The sequence below is a fragment of the Podarcis muralis genome, chromosome 12, assembly GCF_964188315.1.
Source record: "Podarcis muralis chromosome 12, rPodMur119.hap1.1, whole genome shotgun sequence".
Taxonomy (NCBI): Eukaryota; Metazoa; Chordata; class Lepidosauria; order Squamata; family Lacertidae; genus Podarcis; species Podarcis muralis.
In genome coordinates, this window is record NC_135666.1 from 34,214,202 (window position 1) to 34,231,266 (window position 17,065).

The following is a 17,065-nucleotide window of genomic DNA, read 5'->3' on the forward strand; positions in this document are numbered from 1 at the left end:
GAGTAAAAATAACATAGCAAAATCCATTATATTACAGAAAATGCTTTGCAAAAATGTGTGTGTTGGACAAAAATTGCATTCAAAGATGTGTGCATTAGGGATTTTCTCCCCTACCCACCATGCCTGGGTTTTTGTGTTTGTTTGTTTTTTGCAGTCGCAAACAAGCTCTGGTTTCCTTTGTAGCTGTTTCAGAGTTGACTTTAAGAGTTGCCTTATAAAAACGGGGGGGGGGGGGGGGAGAGGGGAGAGAGACAAATGTGATAGGTAAAGGGGAGCAACTGGAATCGGTGACTGGGTGTTCATACGTTGAGAATCTCTGCTGCTCTTTCATTCCACATATCTGGCCCAGCTCCCCACTATGCCAGTGATGTCTTTGTTTTAGGATATAATTATGAATGCTTGGCAAGCATTGAGAATCAATGAAATAGCAGGTTTGGTGCTCATTGACAAAAGTACCTGTGCATCCCATTGTTGCAACCAAGAGCTTACTTGCATTGGGAAGTTTGTGGCAAATAGAAGCTCCCTTTCTGCATACTTACCATGTATTCTACCATTTAGGAGATACTGCTACAGTCTGTGAAGGAATGGAGGGCCTTTAACCTAGCTAAGACAGTCATACCTTGGTTTTTGAACAGCTTGGTTCCCAAACGTTTTGGCTCCCAAACGCCGCAAACCCAGAAGTGACTGTTCTGGCCTGTTAACTATTTTTGGAAGCTGAATGTCCGATGGGGCTTCCACAGCTTCTGATTGGCTGCAGAAGCTTCCTGCAGCCAATCAGAAGCCATGCTTTGGTTTTTGAATATTTTGGAAGTCGAACGGACTTCTGGAACTGATTCCGTTCGACTTCCAAGGTACAACTGTAGATGGTTTCATAGGGAGGAGGGGGATGCTTTCTCCGGCTACTATGTTTGAATACCCTGTACGCCAAGAGCAGTGATAGATGTTGTTTGGGTGTTCCACCTGGAGGTATGGAAATTCCCCTTCCTGATTTGGACTCTCCTTCATTGGGCGGTGTTAAACAGAGGTTGGATGGTCATCTATCAGGGATTATTTAGCTGTGATTACAGGGAAATGGACTAGAGGACTCTTCCAACCCTACAATTCTACGATTTACATGCATCAGGGATCCCTGATGGGTATTTGTATCTGAGTTCTAAATCAGGGTTCTGAGAAGACTCACTTCACAGCAAGCCTTGCATGTTTGTTCCGTGCTTTGTAACAGCCCAGCCACCCTGTATGCAATGATGTTAAAGATTGTGTTTAAAATAGGGAGCCAGCGTAGAAGCCTCTTTTTATGTGATGCTCCTTCAAGTGAATGGGGCTATGGAAAAATGGTGACCATTTGTTTGTGTGCTCAGATGATCAAACACAGATCAAGATTCTCACTTCATCCATAAATCGGCAATTCCACAAGTCTGCCTCCCTTTAGGATGTCTCTTTCGGCAGGACTAAGTAAAGTACAGTGGTACCTCGGTTTAAGAATAGCCCTGTTTACAAACTATTCGGTTTATGAACTCCACAAAACCAGAAGTAGTGTTCCGGTTTGAGAACTTTACCTTGGTCTAAGAACAGAAGCCAAACGGTGGAAGGGCACCGGTGGTGGGAGGCCTCATTAGGGAAAGCGTGCCTCGGTTTAAGAAGGGACTTCCAGAATGGATTAAGTTCCTAAATTGAGGTACCACTGTACGTGTGTGCATGCTCGGAATCCCGCATTCTGTAAATCATGGACTGAGGTGTAGGTCCAGAACAAACAGAGAGTAGTTCAAAAAAGGGATAACTTATTTTTGACACAGAGGATGACTTCAGAAAAGTATAATGAATTATATGGCAGTGGGTAATTTGCATCAATTAGTTCCCTGCAATATACATATTGAAAGAAAGGTGGCAGGTGCCAAGCTGCAGCTGGTGGATATGTTGTGCTCACTCTACAGTATTTTTTTATCTGAAATTTCTGCCGACACATATTAAATATTTGACTCAGCCCTGGAAACTGCTTTTCTCCTGGATTTGGGGGATTATGTGCATTGAAAAAAATATAATGAAGCCAGATTGTTTCAACTAACTTCCCTCCTTCTGATCCTTAGAGCTTTTACCATTCCTTTTAAAGATTTAAATCTGCAACCCTGAAAGGATTTTCAGTGTTTACATGCTGAAAAATAGGAATGGCATAGGAAGAATTTTCTCATAGTTACCGAATAGTTCTTGCAGGAGACTGTCCCATGTGTGGCACACAGCTCCCAAACCAAATGCCCTAAATGGGACTGCCCTGCTTTTGTGTGAAGTTCATGAGGCTGTATAATATATTATCTCCATCTTCTCTACTCAACAGAAGAAAATATCACCATCCCCATTCAAAGCTTTATGTATACTGCATGTTCACACCGAGTTCCTATAAATTCAGCAGAAGCCAGCTCCATCCATTTATATGAAATACCTGCTCCCTCCACTGCAGTGAATCAGTAAATGCTTAAAAAAAAGAAAAAAGGCAGGAGAGTTTTGTGTATCCACCCTGAATCTACAAGGTTTGGCTGGATCAGAGTAAACGTACTGCTTGCCATCAGGGCTGAAGATACCCATCTTCTTTCATGCTGCCTCCTTTTTCTCAATGGAATCAAGTATCCAACAGACCTCTAAACATTTTTCCAGATTTTTTTTTTTAATCAGAACTTAAAACCATTTTTTGTGCACTCGTAGTTTGAGACAGTAACTTCCACATGTTGGATCTGAGAAGGTTCTCCTTGATGGGAAGAGAAGTATCATTACTACTTGCTGGAAATAATTTGTGGAAGCACCCCACAAAAATGCAGAATGGATGTTAGAAAAAGTATCAAAAATATTATTATTTCTTTAGCTTTGCCCTTGGATAAAATTGTGCATGGAACCTAAAGGTTTGGTGTTTCAACTATGCACTGTGCAACAAAAATGTCCCCATTTATCCTGCTATCAGCAACTACACTGGAACTATTTCCTTTATTTGAGGTGACCATTTATCAGACAAAAAAATTACTTGCTCTCTTTCTTTGTCTATCAGCACTACTACTCATGTTATGTTGAAAAATAACGTGTATTCCATTTTTATCCCATACAAAATATATGGGGAGAAAATGCACCAGTATTTACAATAATTTGTTAAAATTAATTGTGGCAGCTGGAGATGCAAGAAGGCAAAAATTTCCACTCCGTCCTGTGTTTGCTGCATTCAGCATCGTTTCTGTTCCACTACAGTTCAGCTTCTGATGAAACCTACATTGTTCATCTCGCTATCTGATATGGCTGAAACTATTGTAATTAATCACATAATTAACTTCAGTGTGTTTTAATGGAAGGAAAACCATGAGAACAATGCATACTATAATATCATTTATGCAGTGTTTGTAATCTAAAAAACAAAAACAAAACAGAGATAGAGAATACCACTCATATTTGCTTGCATGATTTTCGGTCCTGACCTCAGAGAAACGTGCAAATTGTCACAGTTTCCACTCCCATTTCTGTATCTGATGGAATTATCCAACATCCTTAATGGCAGCATCTGTTTTCAAGGAATAAATAATATATTTGGCTTACACATGTCTACTCAGAAGAAAGCCTCATTGTCTTCCATAGGATTTGTTTCCAGACAAGTATGTGTAGCAGTGTAGCCTTTGTGGCAATATTAGAAATAGCATACACAAAGTTAACGTATACAGAAAAAATAGCATGCACAAGAGGCTTACCGCCCATGTTTTGCTGTCTCAGCAATAGTTTATTTGGACAGATAAATGGAAGAGTAACATCCATATACTGTGAAAACAATATTTACAATATCATATAAGTTTAGACCATTGGTCTAACTCAGTATTTTCTATACATTGATGCAGTGGCTCTCCATGGTCTCTGCTAGCACTGCCTGGAGATGTCAAAGATTTAATGCAAAATGTGATGTACAACGGAGCCACAGCCTGCCCTGCCCTGCCCTTTAGTTTCTGGAGAGAAAATAAATGTCATCGTACATCTCAGAAATATCAAATTAGGAATGCATATTCTGAAGACAGCATCAGTGCTGAGAACTCGAATGGCATGTATTATTATAGAAGTTATCTCTGGTGGCTCATGAGCTCATATCTTGGGCTCACGCATTGGCAGAAAGAGACCTTTCGCCATGGTGGGGAGGGCAGCAAAGCCTGCAAATCGTGCTGCCGAAGCTCTGCGCCCAAAATTCCCTTTGGGGCTTCTTGTGCTTTCCCCAATACCCTCTCGATGATCGAGCTTACCCCGGAGGTTAAAGCACTCACTCTATCTCCGTTAGCGGACACCTAAGAAAAGCATAGCAAGAATAGTGGGAATGTGCCTGAAGCAGGGGAAAGTTCTCAAGAGCTAAACTAGTGAGTAGTGTTACTGTTAAGTGGCATCTAGGTCATTTCTGTTGCAGCCCTGAGCCACCATTATATTGTGTTCTGCAAGATTGTGACGCGGGGGGCGCTGTGGGTTAAACCACAGAGCCTAGGACTTGCTGATCAGAAGGTTGGCGGTTCGAACCCCTGAGACGGGGTGAGGTCCCAGCTCCTGCCAACCTAGCAGTTCGAAAGCACGTCATAGTGCAAGAAGATAAATAGGTACCGCTCCGGCGGGAAGGTAAACAGCGTTTCCGTGCACTGCTCTGGTTTGCCAGAAGCAGCTTAGTCATGCTGGCCACATGACCCGGAAGCTTGTACACCGGCTCCCTCAGCCAATAAAGTGAGATGAGCGCCCCAACCCCAGAGTCGGTCATAACTGGTCCTAATGGTCAGGGGTCCCTTTACCTTTACGCCCTTTAGGCTGATGTTCTAGCATTATCGAAAGACTTTCAGGGCCTATGTGGCTTAGAAATTGCGCCTAAATTTTAATAACTAGAGCTGAGGTGAAAATGCCAATAAAATGTTTTTCCATGAAACCCTCCTGAAAGATGATGGGAAAGGAAGAATTTCTCTCAGTTTTTCAGAAGGAGGTTCCTGCTTGCATTACCTAATCTTACAAGTTGGTCATGCTTCCCACCACCACCACCACCCATCCCTCTTTGTTTGGTTTTAAGCAATAGTTCTTGTGCTACTCAAAAGTGCCCTGCAATATTGACAGTGGCGCAGGGCTCTTCCCCCAGGAATGTACTGGGACTGATGCCACATCCCGTCATATTGTCTCACTCCCAAGGCACTCTGCAAAGCTCAACCATTTCTGAGATGTTTCTTTCTGAGAAGTTTTTCTCTGCCCCAAGAAAGCAGCAGAAAATCACTGCCCCTTTATTATTATTATTATTATTATTATTATTATTATTATTATTAACTAATAGGAAACTGTGAGGGAATTTTGGTCGAGTCTTAGTTAGAATTGACATTTAAAGCATTGGCAACACACATGTCTTTAGCAGCAACTGCAACTAGACTACATTTGGCTTCATTATACTTGGAAATCTTTGAATGGCATACTGTGATATATTGTGATGATTACCTGCACAATAAGCCATTACGGCTCCTTGGGAACAGGTTTTGCTGAACATACTAATGAGCTCACCATGAATTTTAAAATTCCTTAAACTATGTTTTGCGGTTTTCATTTCCCCAGGAGCTATTTTCCTTAATGAAATAACACAATCCCATTTCAGCATTAATTTGAACGTATCAATAATAGCTTAATAATATTATGGATTCATAAAACATCCTGCAGGATTACTGTGTAACTCCAACTCTGCATTACCCCAAAATAACTGAAACTAAACCTCAGCTTGCGTACAGAATAGATAGCCTGTATGCTCAAATTTCATTATTTTGGAAGATTCGTATCCCCACTGGAGCTGAATGCATTTAATGACACGGAGAGGCAGATCCAAGATTTGTAGGTCACCCACTCTCCTTTTTTACTTGATGTGTGGCCTTGTGAAATCCATAGTGGTCACAGAGCCAAGTGCAAAAGAGAAGCACAAATAGGTTGTTCGGCAACCTAATTAAATTGTAGTTCTATGCTTCAGTTTTGGGAAATTATTTAGAGCACAGATTTGACTGACTTGTTTATTTAGTGCGTTTTTATCCCACCTTCCTTTCACCATAGAGCTCCATGTTGTGCATATGGAATTTCCATAGAGTGTACCTTCCATGGCTAACCAGACCATATCTGCTTTTTGTATGGTAGCTGTAGAATCTACCCCGAGACCAAGTTCCAATACGTCTGGCATGTGTTCTTCCTTATTTGTGACATTATAATTTAAACACTTTAACCTGTGTTCCTATATCAGTTTCAACTTGGACCCCTCCATGTCAAAGCCAGCATCAATAATCTGTTCCACAGAAGAGTGTACAAAAGCTCGTGGGTAGATACAAGCTGATCTGCAAGGATCTGTGGGCTGGCTTTTAAATTCCAATATTAGAAGCCAATCTCTCTTCCCTAAAACCATGCACAAGGAAACCTCATAAGAACAAGATAGCAGAGGCCCTTTCTTCCTAAATCACATTGAGATGATTGGGTACATACACAGAAATCCAAAGAAACCAAAACTTTTTGTAGGTTCCTCATCAGAGGAGCATTTGAACCATGAGACTCTGTTGGAGAAGAAGGCAGCATCTTCATCAGGATCCTAACCTTCTCTGAAACTTCATGCCCCCCCAAAAAAATCTTCCATACCCCCAAAAGGGAACAGTTCCACGGCATGAGAACTACTGACCTAAGCAATCATAAGTCTTTCCTTATGACTACCAGTCCTGTAATTGCATCTCACTGCCAAGTCAGGAAATAGGAATATTCTCAGTTTAAACAATCAAATTTTTCACCAGTATGAAATGGCAAACAGCGATGCTTGTAGCAGTTTAACAGAAACTCTGTGAGACTGGACAGTTCTCCTAATGCATTCGACAACTTCAAACTTCAAAAAACCCCAAAATGGGCACGTAGGCTTTTCTAACCAGTCTCACACTTGCCCTAGTACACAGATATATTTTACCCACTCCTCCTGGCTTTCCCACTTGGGCTCCATGCACCCAATAGGTACATTTCACTTCTTTACAGTCCCTTACCAGATGCATGGACTGCATTCTCCTTTAGCTAACCGCCAGGTACCTGCTAATTCATTGATAGATGATATGAGATAGCATGATCCAAGATGCAAGGTTATGGAAGACACTGGCGAAGGGTTGCTGAGGATTTGGCATAGGGTGGCTGGGCAGGTGACTCTCTCCCTTTGTTGCTCTGACCAAAAGAGTGCTCCTAGCTTGGCCTCAGCCCTTCTGAAAAGGGTCACATGACTTCCTCTGGCTCAGACTTCACCAACTTGATGTCTTCCAGATGCTATGGATGACAATTCCATTCAGCTGATGGGCACTGTGGTCTAAAACACCTGGAGGGCACCAGGATGGCAAATCTGATCTGGGTGGCTGTTATTCGTTTGGCTGCTCTCCTTGTAATTTCCTCTGCCCAGTGGGAATGGACAGTAATAATCTATGTCAATCCACACACAAGCCCTCACAAGACTGTTGTGACTATGAACAAATTCAGTCTCAAAAAGCTATTTTGCACACCAACATTCTAAGCGTATTTCCTTGGAAGCAAGTTCCATGGATTTTCAGTGGCAATTATTTCCAACCATACGTGTTTAGCACTGCAGCTTAAAATGTGATCATAGCTGCTAATAATTGTTGCTAGTAAGTTATTGCTACCAATGATTCGTATGCGTGTAGCTGCATTGTATTGATGGAATATGCAGATCTTTTATGTTGTCCTTTGTCAGAGGATTTGCAATTCATTCTTCAAAGTGGCCTGCCAGCAAAGAGCGTAGAGGATGAATGGCACTTGTGGCCTTTTGAGGATCAGGCTGCTCCAAGCTAATGAGATCATATTCTTACATCGTCAATTGCAGCCGTCATGATTTTATGAACATAAAGTATGAAGTCCTTTCTGCATCTGGGTTCCCTTTTGATGTGGATCTCGCTGCGGAGGGACTGCTAACTGAACTGAACATTTCAAGGAAGCCAATTTACTCAGCTGGTTGCAAACCCTTTGACCTCAATAGTGGAACTTGGCAAATCAACGAATACCCGAATATTTAGTGCTCTTTCAAGAATTGCAAAAATGCTCCATAGCCCATAGATCCTCCTGCAGAAATCTAGTTTGTATTTTAAACATTAGTCTTTCTTCTTCTTTCTTTTTTAGGCCAATGAGACTAGTTAATTAAGCCTGAGGGGTTATGAACTGTTGGCAGTTAATAAGTCATAAAATTCCTCCATAAAACAGGATGCTAGATTCCATCACTGAGACAAGGAGTACAAAGAGCCGGTGTATAATATCTAATTGTACAAAAGGACTGGGATTTCTCAATGACTGCTCATCTGGAGTCTCAAGGGCATGCTCACTGTGGTTTCCTGATTTTTAGAAGCCGGTTTAAAAAATGAGTGTATTAAAGAGTAATTTGCCTGAAAGTTCAGGAAGTTTGGGGTGGGGAAGGGCGGGTGGAAAGGGGGGAGAGAGAGAGAGAGAGAGAGAAGAGGAAGGAAGGAAAAAGAAAGAAAGAGAAACACAAAGAGAGGGAGAGAGAAAAGAGGAGGAGAAGAGAAAGCAAAAGGGCTCTCGGCACACTGGCTTGGACATGATTGTGTTTGTCATCTGTTTTCTTTCCCCTTTAGGATGTTCACCATGGCAACGGTACACAGCAGGCTTTTTATGCTGACCCCAGCATCCTGTATGTCTCTCTCCATCGCTATGATGAAGGCAACTTCTTCCCTGGCAGCGGAGCCCCAAATGAGGTTAGGTTTATTTCTTTAGAGCCCCAATTTTATTTGTATCTTTTCGGGTAATTGCGTTGCATGATTACCCCTAATTTTCTCATCCTCGACTGGTGCTTTAAATTGCACTAGATTACCAAATAGTCCACTGGGGCCAAGGGACCAGCGCAGAACAAGTGCATAACCCAGAACAGTCCTTGTCAAATGGGGGCCAGGTTGATTTGACATGCCGTTTGATGTTTGTTTCAAAAGGACGTTTTTTGGATGTTTTCTTATTTTGATTCACTCCTGGCCTTTCCTCTCTCCCACCCCCTTCCTCTGGCACTTCCCCCCTCCTCTCCCACTTCTCCTTTCAGGTTGGAAGTGGCCCTGGCGAAGGTTATAATATAAATATTGCTTGGACAGGTGGCTTGGATCCCCCCATGGGAGACGCAGAGTACCTCACAGCATACAGGTTGGTTCTTGTTTCCTTCTGAAAGTGCCAAACAGAAGTAACCGAGCTTGAAACGTACAAGAGTTAGAATTGCAGCAATCTTGAAAGCCATAAACGTGACCCATGGTGGAACCTGGCTTCAAGTTTTTGAAAAAAAGAAGAAAGAAAGATCTGTTATTATGTAGTGTTTGGAGACTTCGCTGAATTTCATAAAGAGTCAATGTTAATATTGCTGGCCACCCACGAGAGAAGCACACACACCACTTCATGCCTGAAGCAATCGTGAAGTAGCCTAGATTGCTGGATTGTTTTGGTTTTTTGCCCCCACCCTGTAAACTGGTTAAAATTAAAAGCCTTTTCAAAGGTAAGAAATATAATGAAAATCCTGAGTAAAGTGTTGGCATCATGAACTAACCAGGATCACGCTCAGTTCCCATTCATTCCCTGGAACTTGCTTCCTGGTATATGGAAACTCACTGTTACACCCTGACCAAACATATACGGAACTAAGACCTACTGTTGGCAATGACATTCATGATCTTCCATGTAAGATGTTTAAGAATGGGGGTGTCAATTAATAGGAATGCAAGTTGAGAGGATAATGGGCATCACAACCAGCCATTGTGCACATTCCCCTGGCCTCATGGAGAATATGCACACAATCCATGAAGAGGGAATTGTGCATCTTCCCAAGTCAATACAGCAGAATTTGGGGGATGTGCCTATCTCGGCTGAATTTTATACATTCTCTGGGCAGTATGCACAATCTCTGGTCAGTATGCACAACCTCCATGAAATATGCCTTATTCTTTCTGCGTCTCATTCAGAAATGTGAGCCCCTTCCTGTCTGCTTCTGGACCACAGCCTAATCTTAAATAGCCCACAACATACCATTCAAGCCAAGAGGACTCCAGAAAAATATTAACTTTCTTCTAATGTTCAACCTCCTTTAGACCACTCTCGGTTGTTCCTCAGTCAGCTGAGCTACACAAGGGGGATTGCTCATGTGTATTGTGGTCAACAAATGAATATTCATTGAGAGAGAAAAGTAGAGTTTTCACCTCTTAAAGAAAAGTTTGACTGAAATCTTATAAATATGCTGGGAGTATGCCTCACTGATTCAGCGGGGCTTAGCTCTAAATAGATCCACACAGGATTGGGCTATTTGTTGACCATTTCAGCCAATTAATTAATTATATGTACACAGATTTTCATATGGTTAAATATTATTTCTGCAGAGAGAAAAAGTATGCTCTGTTTTTATACTATGTGTGTACTGTGATTCCGCAGTCACCATCCTAGAAGAGACATTTCAGTCTGAGTTTGGGAAAAGGGGGGAGTGGCTACATTTTTTGCGAGTTTTTATATTTAAAATAACGGAGGGAGAATCTGCTGCCAGATTCATCAGTGGCATTCTTTAGCAATATTTTTAGTCAGTCAATTGTTTGTTTGCTGTGTATTATTCATACCCTGCATTGTTTTACAATTAAAATAGTCAAATGGCATAATATAGTCAAAAGGACCACAAGAGTCATCTAGTCCAACTCCCTGAAATGCAGAAATCTCTCACCCAATATGGGGCTCGAACCCTGAGATTAAGAGTCTCATGCTCTAGGGACTGAGCTATCCAGCCTGTGGGGCTAATTAGCCCCCCCCCCCCCGGTCATTTCAGTCAAAGCACACAGACCTGGTGGGATAGGCTAACTTGTGGATGCAAAGAGCACCAGATTCAAAAGGAAGAGTGCTCCTGATTCTTCCTTTCCTGCTGTAGCTCGAATTTTGTGCTTTTAAAATTTGATACCTTTTTCTATCATCCTGCACAGCACCTCATCTTAAGAAAAAGCACCAAATTTGAGCTGGGCCTGAAGAAACTCCCTTTGCAGCCTCAGTTTGAATTCAAAGGGGGAAATGGGGTGTGCACCTGGGTCGCATCCACACCTTTACATTTAGAGCGCCTGGCTTCCCCCAAAGAATCCTGGGAACTGTAGTTGGTTTTTTTAAGGGTGCTGGAAATTGTATCTCTGTAAAGCATAAACTACAGCTCCCAGGATTCTTTGGGAGAAAGCCATGACTTATCAAAGTGCTCTAAATGTATGGTTCCCCTTTGTAATGGTAGAAGGAAGTTAAAACCACCTGACACTATGTGACACATCCAGCCCAACATGTCAAAGTAGCTCATGGCTGATGTTGGCCAATTTTGGATCCAGCTCTTTGTGGCATCCAGTTCCCTACCCTTAGAAGTGTGTTCAGCAGACTTTTATGTCAGCTGCTATCATCATATTCCAGGTTCCATTCTGTTTCTTCTGGAGGGAGTGGGCAGACATTACTGCTGTTGGATTCACAGGTTCGGGGATGGCAAAGATGGCAACACACTGAAGCAGCCCTTTGGATATATCCAGTGCTTTTTTTCCTTTAAAAAAATGTTTAGGGGTACTCTCATTTTGACTCAGGAAAATCACCTTTTTATAGTTCAAATCGGGGGAAATAAATACAGTAAATGGACAAAAGTACAAAGATTCACAAAATGTTTAGGGGTATGCGTACCCCTGCATCCCCCCCAGAAAAAAGCACTGGATATATCCACACTGCCTCTTGGTCCCTGGCTGTTGACACCACAGTTTAACCAATTAATCAAATAAATTTGGCATCACTCGCCGATTTGCTGCTTTAAGATATCAAACCTGCCTTTCACATCCAAATTCAGATGTATTAATAAGGCAGCCAAATACAGGTTGTTGCCAAACAGTAGCATATAAATTTAAAATGTAGCTAAGAATTATACATATAAATAAAAAAACCCCATGATCTATGCAATAAATAAAACACACATGAAAGAACAGAATCTTAAACTTCATCTACCTAGTCTATGTTGAGTAGCCTTCACTGTGAGTTTAGCTATATTAAACATTACAAATTTGTATGAACCAGACAACAGATATTTAATCTTATCCCTGTCACTGACTGTAGCAGCCAGTGCTAAAGATTTCTCCTTATATTTTAGCCTAGGTGTTTCAGACAGTTTAATGTGTAGTGTATTGTGTACTCTACCCAGGGGCTACCGCATACGCAAAAGTACTTTCATGTCCAGTTTTCTGCTATTGCAGCTGCACAACTCTTTTTTTCCTCTCCTCCCTCTTACGGTGAAATTGCTTGATGAAGTAATGCATGTCAGGACTGGGCAAACAGTTGGCATTGGGTCAAGAATGCCAGGTCAAGTTTGCAAAAGCTAGTTCAGAACTTTACCAGCTGACAACGAAACCACTAATTTCTGCTCTGACCAATGTCAGAACTTATAATTGCAAATGTTATATCTGCTGCATACCTTCGCTGCACTGCAAATATACCACAAAATCTATAAAACCTGCCTTTCCTCTACCCCCCAGGACTCTTGGGTGGTCCAGGAAAGCACAGCTCTGAGGTGGTTTTATATTCAGACATAACACACCTGACATCGACCCCAAACACACAAGCAACATAAAATCACAGCCTCGCACTGTTTCTGTGAAATGGGTTTTGATTTCATATACATAATTTGCCTATCGTGGAAAACACCTTGTCAAAGATTCAATTACTTTTAAGGTACGCCGTCCAAGCTGGTGAACCTCAGATGGTACCCACTTCTATATTTTCATTAATTCTTTGCTGAGGTCAATTAAAAAGTTGGACACAAAAAAATAGGGTGTTTAGATGGCACAAGGGTTTGGTGCTGGAGTTCAGCTTCTCTCACCTCCTAAAAGCTTGGTTCACATTCAACCCCAGTTAGTGAATAAGGGTAGAATACTGGAAGCTGAGCCAAGCACATTTGGTGTTTAGTTCAACCGCATGGCTATCAGAAAAATTTCCACAGTTGGACCGATGGTATCTCATCTGAAGGGCCAGGGTGGAATGCACCCTGAGGTAATTTAGCACATGTGTCAGTCACTGAAATTAAACCCAGTCTTTTTCATTCAGAATCAAGGAGCATTTGGGACCTGCAGTGTGAAGCGAATTGTGCCGTGCTCCCGCTCTCCAAATGGCTTCTGATGCTGTGGAGGTTTGCTTGTGGTCAAGGAAAGTGGCTGCCTTGCCATATCCACATGCTTTGATTTCGCTTCCTTTCGTGTATGAAAGAGCAATTTAGCCCATTTAACTGAACAGTTTACTTAGGCGGATAGCCTGGGCTGAATGCCCTTGTAGTAAAATAAGAGGCCTAGCCCTGTGTGGGACATAAGCTGAACATCCTACTTCTTGGCTGCTATGCTTTCTTGACTATCGTAGTCATGGTCTCCCCACACCCACTCAGTGGTGGGTGTGGTGACTGGTGTCTTTAGGGACCGGATGGGCAGAAGGTAGGAAGACCAATAGTATGTGGCACCAGAGCCAATGACAGCCAGAGCCAATCTATTCTAGCTTTGTCCCCATCCTTTCCCCTGCTAGGATTATGCTGAGGCAATACTGAGACTAAGGAAGAGGAGGACCACTCCAGACTTGTTGTAAGTGAAAAGGCAAGCAGGTGGTAGCTGGCTGGTGGGAGACTGAGCAGTGCTCATTTCACTCTAATGGATTAGCTCCCACATCCTCTTTCTTTCTATTTTTCTTTATGGGTCAGGGATTTACTGTTACATACGCTCTCCATAATTTTTACAGTTGCTCTGCCCATGTCCTAAAATGTAGAGAAGGGAATTCAAAGGAAGTGGACTCCCGAATTACAGGACAGACCCCGTAGTTACACAGGGGGTACTATGCAAGCAAGGAAGCAGAAAAAATTATTTGACTGTAAGTGGTCAAAACTCTTACTGATATGAAATCATTGTTTATCCAGATAGATTAAAGGAAGAGTTAGATGCTGGCTTTGGCCAGGTAGGGCAGAGGAGGAAACACCCAGTGATTGGGATGCCAAAAATGGGGGCACGCCTAGACTTGGGGGGATAATTTAAACTAGAGTTACTCTGAAAATGAACAAAAATGCAATGCAAGACAAAAATGGTGACTCTGTTGAAGTAGAAAATGTTTCAAAACATTGGCAAAAAAACCCCATTAAAATCTGAATTGCTGTTGTTTCAAATCTGCCACCTCTTTATCCAAGGAAAGGTTATTATTTTCAGGTTGGATTCTTGAAATCTCTTCCTTCTTGAAGAATTCTAACTCTTTCCATACCAAACCACTTTTTTAAGATTTCCGAAGCCTGTGGCAGCTTCTTTGAGCCAAGATGATTTTCAAACTGGGAATATTTATTCCCCAGTTTTCTAGAATTATGGTTTGCTGCTATGACCTTTGTTTTGCAATAGCGCCACAGGCTTGGTACGTGTAAATGAGAATGGTTAATGGTTTAGCATTATGTAGCCTTAAAGATGCGTAAATATATAAACATGCTCATCAGAATATATCTTGTTTGAGGGCCCAATGCAGAAGGGAAGATAGATGGTGAAAGGAGAGCAGGGAGCATGCAGTGTGGAACAAAATCATGCTTATAATCTCACGTCGTGGGTTTGAGCCCCATATTGGGCAAAGGTTTCCTGTATTGCAGGAAGTTGGCCTAGATGACACTCGTTGTTCCAGCTCTACAGTTCTAAGATTTGAAGATTCTATGACACAGCCTGTTTGCTCTTGTAATGCGTTGTCATGGGTTTTAGAGTTATGTCTGAATCTTTCCAGTGTGGCTGTGAGCTAAAATGCTCATGCCGAAATATCTGTGGGTCTGAATTAGAAAGAACAATTGCAAAAGCAGTGAAGGACGGAGACCCAAGTGGAATTTTGCTTTGGGCAATGGATTTTCCGCATATATCTGTCTGGGGGAGGCAGGAAAACAGAATTACCAATGGAATTTATTCCTTTAGTGGGCTTCACACACACCCCTCATTTAAACCCTTTAAATGCACAAAGGAAACAAAGCAAAACGGACGCAAGAGACATCTCCTCCCTCAAGCTCACTTTACAAAAGAAAATGAATGGGGCGGGCGTTCTTTTTAGGGGTCCGGCAATGATGACAGCTGCAAACATTTGATTTTTACAAGTTGCTTTCCCAAGATGGGGCATAGGAATGGAGGCAGGGGGGCCAGAATGGAAACTGGTGAATTAAAAATGGAGCCAGTGGAGAACCTGACAGGTCAGAGAAGGAGCTCAGTAGAAAGTAGTCAAATACAGGCAATCGAGATTCACAGGCCTTCCATAGTTTGGCCTGAGAAGTGCTTTTGTGAGTGCTCTGTGCAGGCCTCCCCATTTGGCCCATGAGGCTGTTTTCAGGACACACTCACCTGCTCTACACCTAGTATCATCTATGGCATTGGGTGGGGAGAAGGCAGAGACAAATGGGGGGAGGGGACTGGTCGCACCTGCAAGGGCTAATGCACACCATGTGAAGTTTTTGCAAGGACTGACAGTCAGTTGATCAGCTTGCACAGCTCAGAGAGGACAAATGGACACAAATAGCCCCAGCCATACCCTCTGCTACCATGACTTCCCTTTTGCAGGATCCTAAAATAAGTTCTTGGTCTTGGTCTTGGGGAGAGAGAAGGCGGCAGAAGTGGAGGAAGGTCGTAAGATCAGGATGAACACAAGCAATCTTACTCAAGTATTTGAACAAAAGCTCTTGAATGCTCCCTGCCTAACAGAATCCTGCAATTCAAATATAAAGGAAAGTCAGGACAAAATCTCATGTGTCTGATGGGACATGAATTGGGGGGGGGGTTAGGGGGAGCACTGAAAATAATAATAATAATAATAATAATAATAATAATAATAATAATAATAATAAATCTTTACCCACCTGGCTTTGACGTTAGCTGACTTTTCATAATCTAATATTCTTTACCTATCAAAATGCAATTTTACTGGTTGGGAAGTTTTAGTAGTAGCTGACGGGCAACCTTAAGTGATGATAATGCCCAAAACTTTCCCCTTTTTAATCTGGGCAATTTTAAAAATTAGTATTAGCACTGTCCTATAAGGTTTATCGGAAAAGCAGCTTGGGATGGTTGAACACCTGTCCTTTTAGCATCATTTTAGCAAAGACTAACATTTTTATAACTCCAAAAACGTGTAGGTGAACAGTGTCTACCGATTTCCTCCAGGATTGGCCTGTGTTCCCCATATGTTCCCCTTCTTCTCAAGGGGGGCATTTTCTAATGCTTAAGTGAATGGCTCGCGTTCTTCTCTTCTGCTCACTATGTACACAAGAATGATGCCGAGATTAGGGTGTGTGTGTGTTTTGTGCCATGTTTCATTCTGGGGAAAAGTTTTCCCAGGGATTGTTTCATCCGTGTATGGGCCTCCAAAAGAGCCCATTTTCTTGTAGATATGTAACAGAATACCCTTGAGTAGATTGCCAGTGGAGGGAACTGAAGCTGAGTGCTACTTTTACAACCACAGCCTTCTCCTGTGTGAGATAAAAGTTCCAGGCCTGCTAGTTTGGAGTCAGCAGGGAGCTCCGAAGTGATAGCTCCAGAAAGAGTATCCCAAGGGCTATTTATTTAAAAGCAAAGGAGCCAAGTTCATTCTCTACCTTTGTACTTGCCTTTAAGGTTTCTTGCAGCAATTATGCAAAACCTCAATGATTCCACATTTCAAACCTCAGTGTTTTTACATTTCATGTTCATGGGGCATTTTTATCTGCTCATGGTATGGTTGTGAAAGTTGTGTTGTAGGGTTTGTCTATTCATGGATGCTTTTTAAAAAAAGAAAAAAGTTTGACTTATTTAGTTATTTTAGCCAGGGCTTTTTTTCAGCCGCAACTCAGTTCTGAAACCTCTCAGGTGGGCACCATTGCCATTCTGAGAGAACAAGGGAGGTGTTTGTGGTGAGTTCTGGAACCTCTTTTTCTTGAAAAATAGCCCTGATTTTAGAACATGTAGCTCTTTCAGAACCTGCAGCTTGTTTTCAGTTCTTTGGTTCAGCCATCGAGCAACCCAACAAAGCCTGTTACTATTCTTCCCAT

General features: G+C 42.1%; 1 protein-coding gene across 7 annotated transcripts in view; it reads left to right on the forward strand.

Annotated features, from left to right (window-relative positions):
* The window catches only part of HDAC9 (histone deacetylase 9), a 422,950-nt gene that overhangs the window by 326,474 nt on the left and 79,411 nt on the right, over window positions 1–17,065 (forward strand). For all 7 annotated transcript variants that reach the window (XM_077936990.1, XM_077936988.1, XM_077936989.1 and 4 more), the window contains 2 exons: window positions 8,622–8,741; window positions 9,077–9,174. In XM_077936990.1, the coding sequence (XP_077793116.1) occupies window positions 8,622–8,741; window positions 9,077–9,174 (218 nt within the window). The remainder of the gene's footprint in view (window positions 1–8,621; window positions 8,742–9,076; window positions 9,175–17,065) is intronic.